This window comes from Filobasidium floriforme (genome assembly GCF_021052385.1).
Source record: "Filobasidium floriforme strain CBS 6241 chromosome Unknown HD553scaffold_11, whole genome shotgun sequence".
NCBI classification, from domain to species: Eukaryota; Fungi; Basidiomycota; class Tremellomycetes; order Filobasidiales; family Filobasidiaceae; genus Filobasidium; species Filobasidium floriforme.
In genome coordinates, this window is record NW_025763632.1 from 142,364 (window position 1) to 163,287 (window position 20,924).

The following is a 20,924-nucleotide window of genomic DNA, read 5'->3' on the forward strand; positions in this document are numbered from 1 at the left end:
CAATCCTGCTCTGCCTGATGACGAGGTTCCCGCGATGGAAGACGACTACATGGATGCCGCTGGTGTAGACGTGGAAGAACCGATCGGCGGGACGCCTGTCATCGTGCTGAAGAACATCAACAAGCACCACGACCTGGACGCTCCGATACGCCATCTCTACACGCTTATGACCTTCGGCAAAGCCAAAGGGCTCAGTAACGCGACTTCCAACACATTCCTCGAGCAAATGACGGTGGGGTTGGGGCTGGCCAGTGGAGAAGCTCCTGCGGACGATAAGACTGGGAACATTCGGACGGCGATGTCTCGTCTCGGAGTTCTACCTGACGACTACATGCGCCAGTGCATCGTATGTCCAAATCTGGCCTGTTGGAAACTTACTCCAGTCCGTCAGCTCTACCTACTCGACACTCCCATTTGCGGGTCTCCGATCCCCGACACCCGCCAGATCTGTCAAGAGCCGATCTACCTCGTAGAAGGAGGACGAGTGCGAAAGCCCGTGAAGGTCATGCCGTTCTGCAATCTTTCAACGTGGCTCGCCATGTTCATGCAAGACGATGAAGTTCGCACCCAGCTCAACTCCTGGCGGCAGACTCCTGACGAGTGCCCACACGACCATCAATCCGCGGCGGACAGCCCGCCTTTGTCGCGAGACCATCCTTATTACGATGAAGATACTCCGCTTCAAGGATTATCAGACGGTTCAGCGTGGCGATCGGGCTGGGCGAATGCAAGAAGGCGGGTATACCAAGACAATTCGGTCAAAGACGAGCTGGACCCGGGGCTATTCGAGCCTGGCGAGACAGCCAGCCGACACAGCCATCTCACGTTCGGACTCAAGATTGTCATCAACCTCGACTGGTAAGTAACCGGACCTGAGCGATATACCCTGGTCAAGCTGACCTGTAGACCGCCCAATTGTTACAGGTTCGCTGTGAAAGGGGTCATGGGCTCTTCTGTCGGCGTGTTATACGCTGCGATTGGCAATCTGCCCCGGGACATGTGCTTCAAACGACGCTATACTGCGCTCTTAGCTGTGATCCCGGGTCCTAAGGAGCCGTCGCGTACCTGCCTCAGTCGCATCTTGGAGCCGGTGATCGACGATATACAGCTATGCGAGAGAGGGTTTCGGGTCGAGGTCGGATCTCACGACGTAGCGACCTCACGACAAGTCTATGTCCAGGCTAGGGTCCTCTTGAACGCGTCCGACTTGCCCGCGACTCGGAAGCTGGCTGGGACCGTAGGACACAGCCACAAACGTCGTCCCTGTCATCACTGTGGGATCTCCAAAGAGATGATCAATGATCCTGCCGCCTATCACCCTCGCGAGCTGGTCGACAACGATGCCCAGGCACAACTCAGGGCCACATTCGAGTACGAAGTGGCAGATGATGAACGCCGTGCCGTGATCGAAGATAGGCACGGCGTGAGGTTCTCCCCAATCGCTCGGCTCGTCGGTTTCGAACATTCTGCAACAAACCCCCCGGACCCCCTGCACAACTCGTTTCTGGGCATCTCGAAGCGATTCGTGAACCTCTTATTCGAGATGGGGCTGTTCGAGGACGATGACGAGTCCATCGTCGCATTTAGAGGCGTTTTCGAGACAAGTAATTATCCTGGACATCTAGGTCGCTTGCCCAACCGGATTACGAAACAGTTCGCCACTGTGAAGGGCAAGAAGGCAGCCGGAGGAGGACTGAAAGCTGACCAGTGGAAGCGAGTGATCCAACTCTTACCGGTTGCGCTTTACGCAGCTTGGCGAGAAGCGGATAGCGACCAAATATCGAGCCAGCCGTTGGAAGATGAAGACGGGGAGATACCCCCGGCCGACAGAGCAGATGCCGCGCCTACACGACAATCTTGGTTCAACGCCGCTATATCCCTTTGTGCCGGGATCCGAATACTACACGCACATGAGCTGAGTCTGAACGCTGCGTACGCTGCAATCGATGACATCGCGGACTCGGCCCGCGCCATCCTCGCCCTAGGTGGACGTCTTACCATTAATTGGCATCTCGCCATGCATTACCCGAAATTCGTGATGATGTACGGCCCGCTTTCAGGCTTTGGCACATATCCGTTCGAGCGAAACAACGGTGCGCTGGCCAATATCAACCACAATGGACAGGAACGAGACGTCCCCTCTACATGCTTGAGAGGTTGGTTACTGGAATCGGGGATAGCCAGGATAGTAAACACGCCGGCGCCTGATGCGACAGAAGCGGAGAAGGAGGCCTTGAGGGCTCTCATGGCCGACAAATCGGCCGTCCAAGGGACGTTGATGTTGGACGAAGCTCGCGGGAACGCAGCGAATAAGAAGATACGCCTCCCCACGCCCTTCGAGAACGGTCATGTTGTGGATCTAGGTCGATATCTCGCATACCAGCCACTGCTACGCTACGTTCAGGAACATCACCCGGAATATCGTCTGGTCGACGCAGCTTATATGCTGGGAGAGGACCCCTGCCTGCCAGCACGTTCAACTTCATACCGCGTCTACACACACGCCATTTACACGGGGTTCAAGTCAGTTCGCTTTGTCTTCAGTGTTACCGGGCGAGGCTTCTGACTCAGCATGTCTCGAGCACTATAGGTTCTGTTCTTTACTATATACCCGGACTAGGAGGGATCAGTTTGCTTTAGTATCTCCGGCTGTAGGAAACCCCGACGGTCCCCGCGAGCTCTGCAGACTGAGGCTGTTCCTGAGCGTCAAGCTTCGGGTTCCACACCTGGATCGACCCTTGCAACTTACGCTAGGGCTCGTTGAGTTTCTGGAGCCTGCGGCTGGGCAATATCCATGGCAATATCGGTTCGTAGCAGCCATACTGCGGTGCAATCCGTATTCCCCGACGCTGAAGCACTGATCCACCCTGCGTGATCACAGGTCAATTGACCTCGGTCTGAGGATATATCGCAAGCGATACCAGGCACCGGTATTCATTCCTTTGGAGAACATGAAAGCGTCGACGATCGTTACAGAGATAGAGACTCGTTCGGACGGGATCTGCCTGGTCTCCACTTCGTGCGAGAAAGATGGCGAAGAGCCGGAATACTGGCTCAATAGCGATGAGTTACCGGGTCAGAACCAGGATGACGGCGATGAAGATGAGGGCTTCTAATCTTTACTGGTGAGGCACACGTGATGTATGTCGGACATGGTGCTCAGGCGGTCACCGACGTTAGGTACAAAGGACCGCGCAGGCCGAAAGCTAACAAATGAGCTCTTTCGATACAGATGTGACGGTGTACATAGGACATTTTGATGTAGACGATGTGAGTCTATCGCTGTCGGCTCGCTCTGACGCATGCAGAAGAACGGGTGAGCTGACCTGCCCTCTCTCATCACGATAGGCTATTGATGACCCACAATCGCCGGGTTTGTCAGTGTCACAAATCAGGAAAACATGATCGATTCGGTTGGGAAGGTTGCAGGTAACGTCTCGCCGCCCAGCTGGGTCTCGTCGTCGGGTTGAGTCTTGTCGTTGTCTTGAGTTCCGAGACCTCCCACCCCAAAGGCACCCCAATCGACCCCGGGGAACATCGTGTCGAAGTCCAGTTCTTGGGGCCCAGAAACCACATCAGTGCCTAGGTAAGTGTCGTCTTGTGTCTCGTTCGGACGCTGGCTGTTCAAGTTTGGGAAGTAGTCGTTGTTGATGCTGACTTGGTCGTCTTGTAGATCCCATCGAACGGATCGGTTGTTGGTGGGTAGCTGGGAGTCCTGATCGTATGGGTTTCTCGAGTCCGAGGGCTGACGGGATGGACCGGCTCGAGGAGTCACGGACAGCCCAGGGACATCCGCCCTGCCAGGGTATTGAGAAGAGGGGGCACGGGGGAATTCGATATCGTCCTCCGAGTGAGCACCGGACTCGTTGCCTTCTTCAACATGAGGCAGACCAGGCGGAATGCCAACCTTGCGTCGCTTTGCTGGATTTTCTGGATTGGATGGATGCCCACGCTCGTGCTCGGAGTCGCTGATGGCTTGGTCACGAGGGGTAGATGCGGACGTGGAGGGAACGGTTGACTGTGAGCGAGCCCTGTCTCCACCTGCCTGCGTGTTCTTCTTCCCGCCCGGTTTGCTGATTGACCATGCGTGCGTCTTATACCACATCGAAGTCTTGACCTGTTCCGGATCGGTAGGGACGTCGCAGGGTACGATCGGCAAATCGGGGTGATCATCCAGCCATTCGTCCGTAAACATCCATCGCTGGGGCGCCTCCCAAAGGAATTCGTAGTCGGCGGGAAGGTATGGCATAGCGTCGGGAGGTGTGAAGTTAGGCGCCTCGCTGAGTGGATGAATCGCGGTCCCGGAGATCTTGCTTCCACCGCTGTTCTTGCAGTTGTATATCTTGAAGAAGGCGGTCAGGAACTGGACCAGGCAATAAGCAGCGAGTGAGTTCATCGTCATCGGGGCATAGGAGTCGAATCGGAAGACTGACCTCTTGCGAGTAGACTGTATCTTGCATCGGCCAGTGCCAAAGCTTCTTCCCCTCTCCATCTGGGGTACTCGATACTGGAGGAATCAACGCGTAGATGGTCTCCATGCAAGCCCATTCCTCCCCTTGAAACTCGGGTATCAAGGCTCGCTTCGCCTTGACCCACTTTTGCATCTGGAGGTGATCGAGCCGTAAGTACCCACACGGATCGCGGCCATAGCGCTCGGGGCTTACCACTGTCAACTTCGATCGCACTCCGGTCTTGCTGTAACCCGCACTACTCCTCTCCGGCTTTCCTACACGTTCCAAACTCTTGAGCTGGGCTTTTTTCTCGCTGAGGGTTCGCAGCACTTCGGGGGGTCCTTGTGAGTCTCGGTCCTCCAACGCCTTGATCTCCTCTTCTAAAGCTGCCCTCTGCTCGACATCAACCGATGGTGCACGCCGCTTGAGCTTCTTTCGCTTCCAAGCTTGTTGGAGGAGTTTGAAGCGGGCAGATATGGCGGACGAGTAGATGTTCTTGTTGTCTTTGAAGGCGGGTAGCGTCTCGCGGACCATGTCGGCAGTGATTGGCAGTGAGTCGAGATGGTATTCGAGGATGGTCTGCAGTTTCGAGGTCTGGATCTCGTTTCGTTCAGAGCTCAAAGGCTGATCGAAATCCCATCGCATAGCTTCGTGACCATCATCCGCCCCAGACGCCGTTTTCAATCTCGGCCACGGCTCCGTATCCGTTGGGTATCCGACCGGAGGAGTACATCCGTACGCCACCACGACTGCCAACGTGACAACCTTGCGAACGTCCTTCGACAGATCACTTTCCTCTTCCCGGTCATCCATCCCGCCCCGCCGCACCTGGGCCTCCAATTCCGTCAACCGTAAGTTCTGGCGCTCCAGCTGCTGCATGGCGTCTTGCAATAACCCGTTCTGCTTTTGTATAGTAGCCTCTTTCGCCGCTCCCGATTGCGTGAGTCTCCTGATCTCTTGCTCCATGTTGGCGACCTGAGTGACCAGCTTGTTTTGCGTGGTCTGTAGACTCGTGAACAACTGTCCGAATTGTCGCTGCATTTGGCCTGCAGGCTGGACACGGGTCGGAGGTCGGGGAGTGACAGAATCATCTTGTTGGCGTTGAGAGGTCGAGGAAGAAGTTGCTTGGTGAGTTGGTCTGACGGCAGGCTGCTTGTAGGGAACGGTGAAATTGTGGTTGGTACTGAGTGTCTTCCTCCCGTTGGTCCCTACAAATCCTTCGGCTACTTGAAACCCCGTACGTGCCATTCCGCTACCCGTTCCGAAAACCTCATCCGTACCCGATGTTGACCCCTCTCGGCCTGACGTTGATCCCTCTCGACTACTCCGATCCGACCTATACCCTTCGCCATCGCTTCGGTCACCGTATCTGAGGGTCTCGACGGTCCGAGGAGCTGCCGGAAAGGACTGTGATTGTACGGGTGTGGTTTCTTGGCTCGACCTAGATAGAGGAGTTCGATGAGGGTGAGGTTGGGGGGTATGTCGAAAGGGTGAGTCCAGTCCTCCTCTGTTCGCTCTGGGTGTGATTGAGGTTCCGATCGGAGCACGGGGAGTTGGGGTACCGTTCAGGTCCCCTCTAGCGGGGGCCGGCATCACGGTCGTTTGTTCGGGCTTGTCGATCGTTTGTTGATGATGTCGCTGTTCTACAGGGACGACGAGTCGGGGAGCCTGCCAAGCTCTGGGCCAGGAAGATATCAAAGGTGAGCACAAAGTGTAGTATTGGGAGATGCGGCGAGGACTGGAGGAGAGGCGACCAGGATGGAGTTGTTCGACGTTTTCCGGGCGGTCCTACATCTTATATCTAATCGTCTAGCTCTAGGAGTCCGGCTTGTATTCCGGCAGCAGATCGGAGGCAGATTGCGATGATTACGGTATTATGTACGGATCCGGTATCGATGTAGCTCAAGGTGTATGAGAATATATGAATCGAAAACACGTCGAGAATGTTGTTCATATGAGCTGTGTTTACACCGTGTATGAGGGGTCGTATGAACCGTGAATGAGCCGCGTCATATGCTTAGGTAATATGAGCTATCACATATTGGGTATAAATGCCGACAATAAGGCGTGTATATGACGTGTCATTTTAGGTAGTAAATTAGGTCCATATTAGGCTCATTTTCGGTGTTTTGTCCGTGAATGAGACGACCTATTGTCGGTTGGATCCCGGAGTGCTAGTGATCTAGTGATGTTGTATGTCTAGCTCGAAGTCTTTGGCCATGCCGCACACGATTTCAAGCGGTTCAAGGGTCTACTCTCTCTGATTCTCCGATTTCCCCCCTCTGACGTCATTTCCCAGTCTTCGGAAGTATATTTACAACAACCTTGATGATAATGCGAAGCTAATTATGATGATGATGCCGAACCCGTAACTTGCGATCAATCGGATATCGACCTCTGGCCTCTGATCATGGTCAACAAGCTGCAAAGACTACGGATAGCTGTCGTTCAACATCGTTCGAGTTGAAAACCGGACACCTGAATATCGCCCCGGCCCCTTACCGATTGCTGCACCTATCGACCTTTCAGACATGCCCGTCCTGCTCAAGTTCCTCCTCCCGAAACCGGGAACCACCTACCCCCCGACCGAGCCTGCCTTGGTCAACAGCTCCACCCCGAACAAGATCGAGAACGAGCATTTCGAAGGAGAAATCTCGATGTGGATCAAAGATTACAACGGCCTCAAGAACGGAGGGGAAGAGGATCTGTATTTCGGCCAGCCGGGGCGGGAGGGGAGTACTTATGCGTTGGTTGTGAAAGGCAAGTCTCGGCTTTCCGCCCTCATGAATATAGCTTTTTCTGATCTCGAATCGGTGATATCAGGCAAACATCTGGGACCGATATCTGCAAACGATCTGCTATTCGGAAACGTCTTTGAGAAGCCCATCCGAAGTAGCTTGCCATGGGGTACTTCTATCGCGATGAAGTTTATCAAGTGAGTCGAGTCCAGCGTCGGAAAGGTTCGGCTTCACAGTAACGTATTGAGAAGTTTGATATAGCTGGGTAGATCCGACCGTTGAGATGGACCCATACTCGGACAAACCTTGGGCTCTGTGAGTTCAGCTACCTTGCGGCAATGCACGACCTTGGCGCTTATTCGGTGCCTGTCAGATCACCTCTGCTAGCATCGATGAACTACCTCTCCGTTAAGCCTGCCAGTGAACCAGTGGACTCCAAAAAGACCATTACCGAAGACTCTCACTCGGGAATCGATACCATGTGGAAGAACTCAGCTGAGGGCAAGCAGGATAGCCAGTCGGAAGAGCCACAGGAATGGGAGACGGGGACCGCGGCGGGGATCAGCGCGAGAAGACGATGGTTGACGAAGAAGGAAAATCGGGAAGAGTTGATTGTCGATAAAGACTGGCAGTTCGGTTGCGAATTCGGGAACGGTCTGATCGGTGAGTCTTCGACGCGATATTCTGGGCGCACATCCTGCTTGAGCTGATTTGAGTCCCGCCTTATCTCACCAGACTTCAAAACCCTGCACGTCGTCCTGCCCCATCCTTTCCCACTCAGAATTCCCCTGCTCAAATATTGGGACGGACAGCCGGCGATCTACATCTGTAAATCCAGGGACGGGAAAAAGATCTTTTGGTCGATGGCTATCCAGATCGAGGCGGTGGATGATACGGATTACGTATCTGCCAAGGAGGACGTCGTCGCAGAGAACGACGAGGTCAAGGGGGCCGTGGAGGAGTCTGAAGAGAAAGGAAGGCCAGAAGTGGGAGGGGGGCTCGGGAAGAAACCGGAGGAGCTGAACGATGATGTGGATTAGATGCAAGACGCCAACCTGGTGGAGTGATTGTAGACTGGTGCACGGAAATACCCCTTGATACACGCAGGCGATTCACCGAGACTGTATAGACTTGCATGACTGTATCTCTTCGAACCATAGACGATGGATTTCATTTTGCCTACCATTCTTAAGAGACAGTCTGTTCCCGCCTTCTTGGGGCATCGTTTCAGTTTCGATAAGGCGCTTGCAGACCACGCGGCATCCTGAAACGTCACACAAGATGCCGTATTGACATGTAGACGACGGCGGGAAGCTTAGCCAGGCGATCCACTCCTCATCCCGCGAGTTTCATCACCATACGGAACGAATAAAGGGGTCCTAGGGGTATGAGTCTATCAGTCGAGCTCGCGGGTCGTCACCAGTATATCGAGTCATGTCCAGTCGCTTTTGATCACTATAGGTCGAATTTTCCCGCAGAGACCATTATATCCTGCTGTTACGAGGACATCTGCTTGTTTTGAGCTATCTGACTTATCGCCGTGCTCGATGCTGCCCTCTCCTTCCACCGCTCCGTCGGATTCTACCCTGCGGGAAGAGGGATTGGGATCAACCGGCAAGAAGCGTCGACCCAGCGGATCCAGTCTCGAAGACATGACCTCGAAACTTTTAAAGATCGACCTGTCGGATCAATGCCAATCTGAAAACTCGTCCCAATCATCAATCAGATCCGTGACACACGACGATTCGTTCACCTTCTCAACTCAAAGGGACCCTGAACAGCGACCTGCTTCGACCCAGGATCAAGGGCAGTCAATTCGTTGCATCGATCACAACCAGGTCTTCGAAGGGCAGGAGGCGGCAGTGCTTTGCAGAAAACTCTACACCGCCGCTGCGACGCATCTGAAATTGACGGTAAGCGAAAAGGGAGCAAGTGGATTTACCTTTAGCTGATACAGAATCTTCCATCCCTATACTGTAGGAACCCAAAAACCTTCTTTTAGTTTGTAAACGGTTCGAGCAGGTATTCCATATCGATGGTCAGGAATTACGTCAAGGCAGATCAGTCGCTCTGCGATTGAAACATGCAATATCATCCTTTACCGCCGAGGAAATCACTACGATAGATCAAATTTGGAACATGAAAGGCAATTCCTCGCTGAAGCTAAGTCTAGGGCAAGATCCGAACGTGCCAGACTATTGTGTCATCCGTCCAAAATTATCTTACGATGGACAGGACCACCAGGAAGGCTTTGTGTTCAAGTCCGTAACGCCTTGGTTAGCCGCCCCTCCAATCTTTGCTCACAATTTGGCCCGCATAGATATCGCTTAAAACCTCGATCCACATGAGGGGCACAAGGTTCGCCTGTGGATATGATTAGTATGCCGGTTCCAGGGAGATTGGTCAGAAATTGAGACGCCAATCAACACTGCTGGGTACTTTTGATATTTCCCTCTCTTAAGCAGCACAGTATGCCACATTGTAATATAGATGCAGCATGAAAGGCTTCTGCAATCCTGCAAAGATCTTCCGAGATCCCATATGTTGATGAGCAATTCTACCCTAGCTCTGACCAAGTTTTCTTTGTCGTCCGGTAGCAGTCCCTTTTCGAAAGATCGCAACAAAGAACTCCTCTTCCAAACAATGACATCTCTCCGAGTCCTGAGCTTGCTTACTAGAGGGAAGTATCTCATGATCAGCTTCTGTTCCGTGAGAAGCCCATGACTGGCGTTATGTTACGGGGCCAGTCGACAAACGAACAGTTCAAAGTAGGTGTGCTACTCCGCTGAGCGCGCCACAAGCTCGAGGTATGACTGGGCAGGTCAAATCATATGCGGTGGCGTGCTTGTCGTGGGTCTGACCATCAAGATCGACTGTAAAGATGATTTGACTATCATCTGCGCCAAGCATGCCATCTCTCAGTGTTCTGGTACTTTCCCGGATCGTTCGACTTCAACGGTCTACCGGCTTGTAGGAAGACGGAAACGCGGTTGAAGTCGATGCGTCGCAGAGTCATGGATGAAGGTCGACGCGGACACCATCTTCGAGGGCACCATCGCAGCCTGGAACGTTACTTTCGATCTGCCAGAGAACGATCATGGCGTAAAATGTTGTTGCAGATTCACTCACTCGCGCTTGGGTGAAAATGGGTGGCGATGAGTCCGACGTAGACTGAAGGAAGGGGATGTCAGGACTTACTGAGACGACCTGCTCCTCTCATCGGGGGCGCTTGAGAGGGGACTGCTGCAAGCGACGAAGGTTCATATCTGCATATCAAAACTTGCTAGCTCTTGTCTGGCCGTGGAGAGACCTAGATATCAAAAGATCGGCCTCGTTCGGTCATGATCGCTCTCGGTTGAATCAGAAACGCGGAACGGAAGCAAAATTGAACCGGGTCGAATGCGAATGGAATCCCGGACGTCCCCGGACCGGGTGTATTGACCATGTCTCTCTCTGTTCGGCAATCCCGTCGATAACCAACCAAGGATCCAAGGACGGCCGTGATGTTTCTCGTGCTTCCGTTCGAGATATACAACGACCCATCGACCTTGAGTTCAGCATAGACTCAGATCGTCATACCTGACTCCCCTCCTTTCATATCTCGCAATAATTCCATATCCCCTCGTTCTCGACCTCGCACGACACCAGTCCGATTACAGGTGAGCGCTCGGTCTCCACCTCTCCCTTCCCCCATAATCCAACCGATGCGCTAGGGTATCGAACCGACCTCTCGCACGACGACGACGACACCTCCCCCGCTGTGGCTCCTCGTTTTCAAGCGTTGACATTCCTGTCCTGACGTCAAACCGCACTCTCTCGATCCTATATAGCTCACCCTACTTTACATTCGCTCTCCACCGGTAAGCCGCGCCTCAAACCTGCTATCAAATACCGCTTCCATAATCGATTTCCCAAACGAACCCTCTACGAACCGTTTCACACCTCTAGCATCCACGGAACAAGCTTTTGAAAAATGTCCGGACAAGACCAGAAGATGCCCTCGGCCGATTTGATCACCCTCACCAGGTGAGCAATCTTGCCCCGAAACAGGAAACCGTCAATTTAGCTCTGAGCGCTGACTGTCCCTACTCTCTCTTATTGCGGTGGGTTGGCAGGCATGTGCTGGACCAGCAGTACACCTTGGGCGACAACGCTAGTGGTGATCTGACCCTGTTGTTGACCGCCATCCAGGTGAGCTCAAGTTGCAAATCGCAAGGAGATTGCTCCTCGGAGACAGTTTGACTGATTCCCTATTCGCGATGGGCTGTTTTCAGGTCACCAGCAAGTACATTGCCAGCAACGTCCGAAAAGCCCGATTGATCAACTTGTAGGTTACCTTGACTATGCTCGTCAACCCATACTGCCAGCTAACCCGAATCTCATTGAGGTGTACAGGGTCGGTCTGGCCGGTGCCGAGAACGTACAGGGAGAGGAGCAGAAGAAGCTGGATATCCTGAGTGACGAGATCATGGTCAACGCCCTGCGAGCGAGTGGAAAGTGTTCCGTCTTGGTGACCGAAGAGCGGGTGAGTTGAGGATCTCTCGACTTTCGATTGATCTGATCTGAAAAACCAAGAAATATCCCTATCTCGCGAATTGTACTAACTGTGTCATCGACCTCTTGTGATTTGTTGTTCGCAGGAAGACGCTATCATTGTCGGATCCAACCCTTCGCACGCTCACCTGGTCGGCAACTACTGTGTTACTTTCGATCCTCTTGACGGAAGCAGTAACATCGACGCCGGAGTCAACGTTGGTACGATCTTTGGGATCTACAAGGTCAAGGAGGGCTCCAAGGGTACGCTCGAGGACGTCTTGAGGCCTGGAAGGGAGATGGTCGCTGCTGGATACACCATGTACGGCTCCTCCTGTAACGTGAGTCTTGCCATTCATCCTAGTGCTGTATTTCAAAAATCGACAGGAGCCCAACGCTAAACGACTTTCAACTCTTCACATTACAGTTGGTCCTCTCGACCGGTCAGGGAGTCAACGGATTCACCTTGGACGAGTCTCTCGGAGAGTTCATCTTGACCCACCCCGAGATCACTATTCCCAAGCGAGGCAAGATCTACTCGTTCAACGAGGGAAACTCGAAATACTTCCACAAGCCCACTTTGGAGTACCGTGAGTTGGAAGACCTTAATTGTCAGTCGGGGGTGCTTGAGAGGCGGAAGCTGACCCATCGATTTTTGTACTACTCGCAGTGGAATCAATCAAATACCCCAAGGACAACAAGAGCCCCTACAGCGCACGATACATCGGATCGATGGTAGCCGACGTCCACCGAACCTTGCTGTACGGAGGAATCTTTGGTTACCCAGGCGACACCAAGTCCAAGGACGGCAAGCTGCGTATCTTGTACGAGGCCTTCCCCATGGCTTACCTGACCGAACAGGCCGGTGGAGCCGCCACGACGGGTACCGAGAGGATCCTGGACGTCCAGCCTACTGGGATCCATCAGAGGTTGCCGGTCTTCCTCGGTAGCGAGGACGACATCAAGGACCTGATGAGCTTTTACAAGAAGTAGAGCGTAGCGATTTGAACGTTTGGGGAGCTGGGGGTTTCGAACCATTTTTTTCTCCTTGCATGAGCATAAAGAGTAGTCTATCCAGTCGAGATGGTCGTTGTAGAAACAAGTCAGCAGAGCAGTACCATACATACAAAGCATCCAAGCCGTCGGGATCGGGGTGACCGGTTTGGATGGACGCTCGATCGAGCCGTATCGTGCATCATGCACCATGTCACGGATCATCCATTTAGTGTGCAGGCGGCATGTGATGATCGGAGTTACAGATCGACGATGTGATCAGATCCACCTACCTATAGAAACTCAGTCCCCGTGGCCCCGTGAGAACACGCGTCAAGAGGGGGACAGCCCTACGTCATGAATGAACCGGCGCGTTTGGATCCGCGCGGGTGGATTCGTCATTTCTCTACGTCATCACCTGACCCGTGACCCACGTTAGACGATCGTCTCCGATTCGCTGAAGGCAGGCAAAGCAGCAGCAGCAGCAGCGCTAGCAGGCAGCTAGCAGTAACCCTACCTCGCTCGACGGCGATCTCCTTCCTCTCGATCTCGCAACCGCAAGGATATATATATATAGCGTGAAGGGGGACACTCTCGCAGGAAGGTCGATCGCATCGCCCGAACTCTTTCAACTCGACTCGAAACAATTGTGATCCACTCTCAACTCAGTAAAAGCTAACCAAACACACACAATAATAATGGCCTCCCTCCCTCCCAAGCCCGATGCCGTGAGTGTTCATATTTCGAGCGGTGACAGTTCGGACCCATACTCACCTCTTCTTTCTCGCTCTGGACAGGCCGAGGCCGCTCGTCTCTCCACCGCTTCCAACGCTGGAAAGGCCGCTTCGACCGTCAACAAGTACGCCAAGCGTGACCCCGCCCTCTACCCTTTGATCATTATCGTCGGAGGAATCTTTGCTACTGCCGGATACATGCTCAGTACGTGGCCGTCTCTTGTACTGGTACGACGAGATCAATGACTTGGTGCTGATATGATCGTCGTTTCTCTCTGTCCAACAGCCTCCAAGTCTGGCAACGACCCGGCAAAAGCTTTCACGCGTGATGTAGTAAACCCTTGGGACGAGTCTGCCAAGCACGACGTCCACCCTTCGTAAGCCCCAGCCCTCAACCACTGCCTTTTCTCCGAGATCCAGTCACTCATATAAGCATTCACTCGCGATCCACAGCCAAGTTGCCGCCTTCAAGTATCGATACCGCAACCGAGACACTGGTGCTCTCGAGGACAGCATGCCCACCCTAAACTCGGAGATCAAGAACGTGAGTCGAAGCGGCAACCACGAGCTGCACCGTCGGGACTGGTTGAATGCCTGGTTCTGAGACGGTGCAGAGCGGGGTGGAGGGAAAGGGAAGGATACTAGAAGCTGACGCAGTGTATAACGACTGTTCGTCTTGCCCTTCTCCCTCTTGCGATGCATTCGATCATCATCAGCTTACCGGCTCGAACTCTGCCAAGTGGAAGACTACCTGAACGACCCGACGACAATGACGTGAACGGACAGGCGCACGTCAATCCATGGAGTTTCGCGCGACTGGAAGCAGACGATTCCGCACAAGCAAATGTATCACCATACCCAGATAGTTCGGTCGACCCTCGTTTCTGAGCGAGACTCGAAGTGTATCATAGCATCTAGTCACAATGAAATGAATTGCTGTCACGCTATTATGCCATTGTTGCACCCTCCGAACCAGATCCTTCTCGTTGATTGCAGGCGGAGGTCTTCTCTGCGTATTTCGGGAACCTTGACGGAGGCGTTGACGCTGTACCAGCCAGCCTCGGACACTTCAATCGCCAGCCCTCCCGAGCGAATGAACTGGCCCTCATATCTCCAAGTGAGATCTGTTTCCGCTTCAGCCAGACCGATGAGCCTGGTTTTAAGGACTGCTCCTTGGGCGATCTTGTCACACGAGACTTTCAGGTCGTCAATCAGGTCGACCCGGCCTAAGAGCGCTAGGTATAGCGCCTCGAGGCAGACAGGACAAAAAGCTGGAAGATAGATGTACACCTGTCAATAAAGCAACAGACAGGCTAGTCTTTGGCAGGGAAGTCGGAAGGGACTCACAGGAGTACGTCACATCCCGCATAAGGCACGTTTCATCGGTCTGCACAACACGGACCGCTTATGAGTTGGTTACAGGGCCAGCTGACCTGCCGAGTCTCACCGGTCTCAAAGTAAGGTTTCCACGTTCATCATACGTCGGGAACGCCCCTATATAGCCAGGCGTCTTGTTGAATCTGCGTTGAATGCAGGTTAGGTGGATCGTAACAGGAGCAGGGGATGAGGAAGCATTTCGCATACCGCTCGGCCGGGCCATATTCGATCAGTTCGACCGAGGAGAGCATCTTCCCTCCTTGTGTTACAGGCGCAGACCGGCCTACTTCGCTCAGCCGTACGATCAGCTCGAACTGGCGAGAACGGTCCCCGTAGGCGCCAAGTCCGGATTCTAAAGGAACTTGGATCCAGGCCCTATCATTCTCGCCCTTGGACTGCGAAGGAATGCTGTAGTTGACCCGGACGCCATTCAGAGATATATCCAGATGAGATTCGTAAGGGATTCCGGAGATGGATAGTCGTAATAACGCAGTCGAATATGATCCATTTGTCGCGCTGAATTGTGTTTTATATGGCTGCGACATCAAGTCTTGCCAACTACGAAGCCATAAGTCAGTGAGTGCAGAGACGCCACCGATAGAGGTATGGTACTGACGGATATGCCTGTAGCGGTACCTTGCTATCCTCCAAGCGCAGTTTCTGGTCAGGTTCACTCAACCAGTGTTCCCACGAGAGACCGTCTCCGACAGCGGAGAGAGGCGCAGAATTTGCCCCGAAATAAGCGTAGCCTGTGATGTGGACGCAAATTGAGCTGACTGATCGAAGCGAGGTTCGTGCATGAATAATCCTTACCTCCATCATACTCCTCTCCAGCGGGTATCAACGTATGGCCAAGCTCGTGCCTAAGGTAGACAAGTTGAACATTATCAATAGATATTCAACGCGTTGCTAGTAGTATCGGCTTGCCTCAGGACGAGGGGACCGTTTATCTTGGAAGCTGTGATCACCCTACGTCCGTGCAAGGAGGTCAGCGCCTCCTAGTTAGGAGATCAGACAGACTGGGACTCACGTTGGTGTGCCACCAAGCCCTCCGTAAAGCGGGTCATTGCCTTTCCCGTTTCACATCCGGGCTAAGCGCTCAACTCCGAGCGTTAGGACGGAGTCCCCTATCTCACCTAGTAGTATAGGCTCATCGCAGCCTTTACCCAGAGTTCTCCAGTAGTCACAAGCTTGTATAACTCGACGTTTGTGCTTGTAAAAGACGCCACGAAGTTCAGATCCTGGGCGATATAGCCCAAATACTGTACTGAGAAGAGGAATTATCGGCAAAAGACTTGGACAAGACCAACGGACATGGAGATACCAACTTTCTGGCTTGACCATGTGTACCTATTCCTGTCTGAGGCGACGGCTAAGCGACAACCCAACACAGAGACCGTCATTGATAACTCACTTCCTTCGAGGGCACAAATACTGCATGTATGTTGAGCAGAGCTGCGACTGGACCATATGAGGCGTTCGGTTTGATGATGTCTTCGGTCAACTTTTGTGCATCCTCGAAGAATTGTTCCTGCTCATCGTGCGTATCTAGCGATATCCAGATCAGTTCAGATCAGCGCTTGTTGCTAGTACTGTACTGATTAACGATTGATTTACAGCCATCGCCAAAGAAAACAAGGTTGATTCGATTTGCAATGGGTCCAGATAGCGCCAAAGACCGATGTACCATTCCTTGTAGCGGCGGTACCGTTGTATAACTAAGTTCTGGGTTCAATGGACGATCCTGCGAAATATGAAAGCTAGCTTGAGATCCGAGTCTGGCGGCGTCGAGAGGAGACGCAATCGTAAGGTTGAGGACCAGTAGCCCGAGGAATAATATCATATTCGAATGAATGCTATGTTAGAGCTTGTAAGAGCTGTGTGGGGTCAGTCAAGATTGGTGTAGAAAGCGAGCAAGCAATGCGAGCAATCCGAAGCTTAGGTCTGCGTTCATATGCTTCGCAACCAAGTCCTCGATCGGACATGACCGATGCTGAATTGCGCGGACATGGTCAATGTATTATCGATGTCCGGTATCATCGCTGTATGACGAATCTCATCCCCCCGCCCCTCGATCAGCGTTCAGCAGCAGCAAAGATGCAGGAAAAAAGTTGCCCCTCGACCCCCTGCCTTACCAACTGATATAGTGATTTCGCTTCGAATCACAGGCTATAAATCCAATCATCTCTGCTTATCAACTTCCAACGCAATATGACCGATAAATCCATCAACGTGGCCAAGTCCCCCAAAGTCGTGGTGTTCGATCTAGAGTGAGCTCGATTCGTCCTGGTGACTCCGCATTCATACTGATGAATCCCCCTTCTCAGCTGTATGTATCACCGCGAAACTGTTTTATGGGGTGGAGGTTAATACATTACGAGTTATACCTGGCAACAGATACCTTGTGGGATCTGTGGTATGTCTCAGGCTCCACGTCTGCGGGGGTAGAGTGCTACTTGATAAGCGAGCTGATCTCGTTCTCCCGATGTCCGCAGGATCGACACACATATCACTCCCAAGCTGACTCGGAAGGGAGATACGGTCAACGAGCTTGTGGACCGGTAAGTTCCCACATTGTCGATTTCTTCGATACGCTGCTTACGTATATGATCCTGCTGCACGGAATGCCGCACGCAGACATGGAACGAAATTGAGCTTTTACGACGAAGTACCCGATATCCTGCAGACACTGAAGGATACCAACATCCACGTCGCAGCGGCATCAAGAACATGTGCTCCAGATCTGTGGGTTGTATGATGATGAGTCCGGGTGAGCTCGGTGTGCTGATCGGGCATGTGCGCTCGTATGAACAGAGCAAGGGAAGCTCTGCGGTTATTGCTGATGCCAAACGGAGAAAAGGCGATTACATACTTCGATACAGTGAGTTGACAAGCCGCGGTCATTGATTGGCAGGGCGAAGGGCGGAGCTCATCATTCCCGTTCTTGCGCGACTCTAGATGGAGATCTACCCAGGTCAGCTGTGAAGCGTACGCGGGTCAGCGTTGGGCATTAACTTGCTAACTTTGCCTCGTGATATTGCTCACGAAAGGATCGAAAATCAAGCATTTTAAAGGTACGTCTGTAGCCTGCAGATAACGCGGGCCTTTGATGCTGACCGGTCACAAACAGAAATCCACAAGAAGACCGGGATCCCCTACTCAGAGATGGTAAGAGCTCGCTATCTCTTGGTTCCAGTTGGGATCCTGTTGACCATCATGCACAGTTGTTCTTTGATGACGAGGCACGAAACAAGGAAACGGAAAGCTTGGGGTGAGCGCGATTTCGAGGGATTGGATTTTCGGGACGCTGGCTAAGATGTGATCCGTGCTCTCGAAAGGGTGACGATGATGCTAGTCACCCACGGAGTAGATAAGGCCACATATAACAAGGGTGTTAAGAAGTGGAGGGAGAGGAACGGGCACGCTTAGACGTCGAAGTCCCGGATTTGCCTTCATTTGATCATCCAGATTGCATTGATAGATGGTGGTCCGCCGCATAGATACTGGCTGGCAAGCATCAGCACTACCGGATCTTCGTATTTCATAGACGATAACGTATCACCCCATGTACACCTCCTCCGATCTAGCCTGGTAGAGATCTACGAGAACCCTGACCTCCCTTGTCGACGGCTCGTGACCTCTTCTCGCTTCAGGAACCAGAAAGTTACGTAACGTGATCCTCGCTCTCATCCGGGGTATCCATCCATTCAAACTTGCAAGATTGCACGCTCAAGCTCATCAAGGTCAGCTGTTGTCAGGCTGCAGCTACTGGCCATCAGATAGCTATAGATCTATACAGCTGCAGACACGGGATCATCATCCCTAACCAGACGTCGGTACCATTGTCCAACTTTGGGTCATCAAAACAGGCAGTCGATCGCAGCGACCACCATGTCTCACGAAGTCGTACGGAAAGACGAAGTACTCCTCAGCTCAAAGGGTAGACCGCCATGGTACTCGCCAACGGGCAAAGCTGTACCGAGCTATGTCATCGGTATCGCAGGAGGTAGTGCCAGTGGCAAGACCCACGTCGCAACATCCATATTGAGGCAGCTCAATCATATCCCAACATGCCTAATCCTCTCGCAAGACTCGTTTTACAACAAGCTTGATGCCGAGAAGAACGCCATGGCCCATAGGAACGAGCTGGACTTTGACGCACCAGAAGCCATCGACATGAAGTTGTTCGCACAAGTGAGTCCTCGGAGGCCAGCTGAGACAAGTATAGGGGGTGTTCATAGCTAATTTCGGACTCGTAGTGTGTCCGAGATCTGAAAGAGGGGAAAGCCGTCAACTGTCCAGTCTACAGCTTCGACGAGCATCAGCGTCTAGAGGAAACAAAGTACTTATACGGGGCAAGTGTGATCATCGGTAAGTGAAGAAACAGCAATGCACATACGTTGACCGAAGTTGATCCAAGCTATCGACATAGTTGAGGGCATTTTGACGCTATGTTCACCAGAACTCCGCGACCTGTACGATCTGAAAATCTTCGTGGTAGGTGCAAGCCTAGCCCGCCAGTATAGATCGGTGAACCGACTTGGGGGCTTTTTTTCCAATCAATAGAACGCCGACTCGGATGTCATGCTATCGAGACGAATCTTGCGAGATACCAAGGAGCGAGGCCGGGACGTCGACGGAATCATCGCTCAATACCTCCGCTTCGTGAAACGCAGCTACGACACCTTTGTTCTGCCTTCATCCAAACATGCGGATATCATCGTTCCCGGACAAGACAATGACACAGCAAAGGTCCTGCTTGCCGCTCATGTCCAGCGCGAAATTGACGCTCGCTCTCTGAGGTTCCGAAGCAAGTTGATGGAACAGAACGCTCCTCGTTCAAGACAGACTACGGCGCAAGATATGGAGGTATCAGAAGAACAGGAACCGTTCTTCACTCTGCTCAAGCAAACAAACCAGCTTCAGGTGAGCTCGAATTGTCGTCGAAACATGGTCAACCCCTATCTAACGCCTGGACCGTTAGGGAATCATGACAATCCTGCGGGACGCTTCTACGCCCCGCTCCGAGTTCATCTTTTATGTCGGTGGGTGCCGTTCCTTCATCTCACCTGCAACAACGTTTTCACTCTCATTGATTACGTGCGACTCTATAGATCGCCTATCGTCATTAGTAGTCGAAGAAGCTCTGGGAATGCTCGAATACGGCTCGGTCAAGGTCACCACACCGCTTGGCGTCTCGGCTTCGGGGATGACAATGTTGCAGAAAGTGAGTCGGCTGGAACCGAAGTGGTCTGTTTACCAGCTCAGACAAACCCTATGCACTTCAGTCGGTCGTTGGCGTATGCATTCAGAGATCGTAAGCTACGCTTCTTGTCTTAGGCACGATCGCTCGCTCATCGAATACCGGATCATCAGCGGTGGACCTTTCGTTAAGGGACTGAGAAGAGTCATTCGGGATGTCCGCATCGGAGCTCTCCTGATTCAGAGCGACAATTCGACAGGGGAACCCTTGCTCTTTCACACGTCGCTTCCCGACTGCGTTAAAAGCGATGCTGCCAAGGACACGGTGGTCTTCCTGATGGACGCTCAAATCTCGACTGGTGCGGCAGCCATCATGGCTGTTCGAGTCCTGTTGGATCACGGCATACAAGGTGGGAAGCCAATCACAACCCCAGCCGTGATCGCACGTTAACAACCCGCCCGGACTCCTCATTTGCCTTCTCAGAACGTCATATCGTCTTCCTAACCTATCTGGTAGCGCCTCAAGGATTGGCTGCAGTTTACAAGGCTTTCCCAGCAGTGCGCATCGTAGCTGCAGCCAAGGGATACGATACGGAAGAATGGACCTTCTCGCTGCCGAAGCACGCAACCGGCACAAGCAGTCCGGTCGAGATGGAAGATGAGCGATCCCCCACCGATGCTGACACGGGCGGGTCTCATCACTTGCAAGAGGCTTTTAAACGGTTGCAGTTCAACCGACGCTCTTCTGACACTCCGCAGGAGACTAAGAAGAAAGCCTGGATCGTCGTGCCAGGTTCGTATTTCTGGCCTTGACGCATCTGGTCGAAGCTGACGTGAACGCAAATTGCTTGCATATAGACTGCGGAGCCTTTGGCGATAGGTATCTCGGAGCATAG

At 52.8% G+C, this 20,924-nt stretch overlaps 8 protein-coding genes across 8 annotated transcripts; 6 read left to right on the forward strand and 2 right to left on the reverse strand.

The window, feature by feature from the left end:
- Positions 1 to 3,391: 3,391 nt before the first annotated feature.
- HD553DRAFT_342095 (uncharacterized protein) lies at positions 3,392 to 6,044 on the reverse strand (the record flags this gene model as incomplete). The annotated part of the gene is made up of 3 exons (XM_046182705.1): positions 3,392 to 4,363; positions 4,434 to 4,604; positions 4,665 to 6,044. The coding sequence occupies 3 exons, from the start codon at positions 6,042 to 6,044 to the stop codon at positions 3,392 to 3,394; spliced, it is 2,523 nt and encodes an 840-aa protein (XP_046036486.1).
- Positions 6,045 to 6,830: 786 nt separating this feature from the next.
- HD553DRAFT_311278 (uncharacterized protein) lies at positions 6,831 to 8,428 on the forward strand. The gene is made up of 5 exons (XM_046179953.1): positions 6,831 to 7,211; positions 7,275 to 7,386; positions 7,451 to 7,504; positions 7,563 to 7,852; positions 7,925 to 8,428. The coding sequence occupies exons 1-5, from the start codon at positions 6,983 to 6,985 to the stop codon at positions 8,227 to 8,229; spliced, it is 990 nt and encodes a 329-aa protein (XP_046036487.1). The 5' UTR covers positions 6,831 to 6,982; the 3' UTR covers positions 8,230 to 8,428.
- Positions 8,429 to 8,604: 176 nt separating this feature from the next.
- On the forward strand, positions 8,605 to 10,183 carry HD553DRAFT_335314 (uncharacterized protein; the record flags this gene model as incomplete). The annotated part of the gene is made up of 4 exons (XM_046182187.1): positions 8,605 to 9,102; positions 9,170 to 9,465; positions 9,787 to 9,898; positions 9,962 to 10,183. The coding sequence occupies exons 1-4, from the start codon at positions 8,737 to 8,739 to the stop codon at positions 10,181 to 10,183; spliced, it is 996 nt and encodes a 331-aa protein (XP_046036488.1). The 5' UTR covers positions 8,605 to 8,736.
- An 859-nt stretch (positions 10,184 to 11,042) lies between these two features.
- Positions 11,043 to 12,821, forward strand: HD553DRAFT_29873 (inositol phosphatase). Its single transcript, XM_046178587.1, has 7 exons — positions 11,043 to 11,215; positions 11,305 to 11,380; positions 11,464 to 11,516; positions 11,585 to 11,714; positions 11,830 to 12,063; positions 12,150 to 12,312; positions 12,393 to 12,821. The coding sequence occupies exons 1-7, from the start codon at positions 11,163 to 11,165 to the stop codon at positions 12,713 to 12,715; spliced, it is 1,032 nt and encodes a 343-aa protein (XP_046036489.1). The 5' UTR covers positions 11,043 to 11,162; the 3' UTR covers positions 12,716 to 12,821.
- A 193-nt stretch (positions 12,822 to 13,014) lies between these two features.
- Positions 13,015 to 14,384, forward strand: HD553DRAFT_311288 (uncharacterized protein). The gene is made up of 5 exons (XM_046179954.1): positions 13,015 to 13,443; positions 13,513 to 13,654; positions 13,736 to 13,826; positions 13,903 to 13,993; positions 14,166 to 14,384. The coding sequence occupies exons 1-5, from the start codon at positions 13,414 to 13,416 to the stop codon at positions 14,202 to 14,204; spliced, it is 393 nt and encodes a 130-aa protein (XP_046036490.1). The 5' UTR covers positions 13,015 to 13,413; the 3' UTR covers positions 14,205 to 14,384.
- On the reverse strand, positions 14,385 to 16,716 carry HD553DRAFT_311294 (IgA peptidase M64-domain-containing protein). The gene is made up of 11 exons (XM_046179955.1): positions 16,444 to 16,716; positions 16,241 to 16,374; positions 16,155 to 16,186; positions 15,963 to 16,093; positions 15,857 to 15,896; positions 15,754 to 15,795; positions 15,640 to 15,689; positions 15,443 to 15,575; positions 15,034 to 15,384; positions 14,797 to 14,969; positions 14,385 to 14,720 (listed from the first exon to the last, which is right to left on the reverse strand). The coding sequence occupies exons 1-10, from the start codon at positions 16,667 to 16,669 to the stop codon at positions 14,855 to 14,857; spliced, it is 1,254 nt and encodes a 417-aa protein (XP_046036491.1). The 5' UTR covers positions 16,670 to 16,716; the 3' UTR covers positions 14,385 to 14,720; positions 14,797 to 14,854.
- A 321-nt stretch (positions 16,717 to 17,037) lies between these two features.
- HD553DRAFT_342100 (magnesium-dependent phosphatase-1) lies at positions 17,038 to 18,255 on the forward strand (the record flags this gene model as incomplete). Its single annotated transcript, XM_046182706.1, has 9 exons — positions 17,038 to 17,096; positions 17,322 to 17,387; positions 17,464 to 17,571; positions 17,641 to 17,707; positions 17,785 to 17,800; positions 17,877 to 17,900; positions 17,957 to 17,994; positions 18,051 to 18,097; positions 18,165 to 18,255. The coding sequence occupies 9 exons, from the start codon at positions 17,038 to 17,040 to the stop codon at positions 18,253 to 18,255; spliced, it is 516 nt and encodes a 171-aa protein (XP_046036492.1).
- Positions 18,256 to 18,717: 462 nt separating this feature from the next.
- On the forward strand, positions 18,718 to 20,924 carry HD553DRAFT_328785 (uridine kinase family-domain-containing protein; the record flags this gene model as incomplete). Its single annotated transcript, XM_046181891.1, has 10 exons — positions 18,718 to 19,020; positions 19,086 to 19,197; positions 19,259 to 19,323; positions 19,393 to 19,752; positions 19,811 to 19,871; positions 19,941 to 20,053; positions 20,115 to 20,143; positions 20,203 to 20,438; positions 20,513 to 20,821; positions 20,887 to 20,924. The coding sequence occupies 10 exons, from the start codon at positions 18,718 to 18,720 to the stop codon at positions 20,922 to 20,924; spliced, it is 1,626 nt and encodes a 541-aa protein (XP_046036493.1).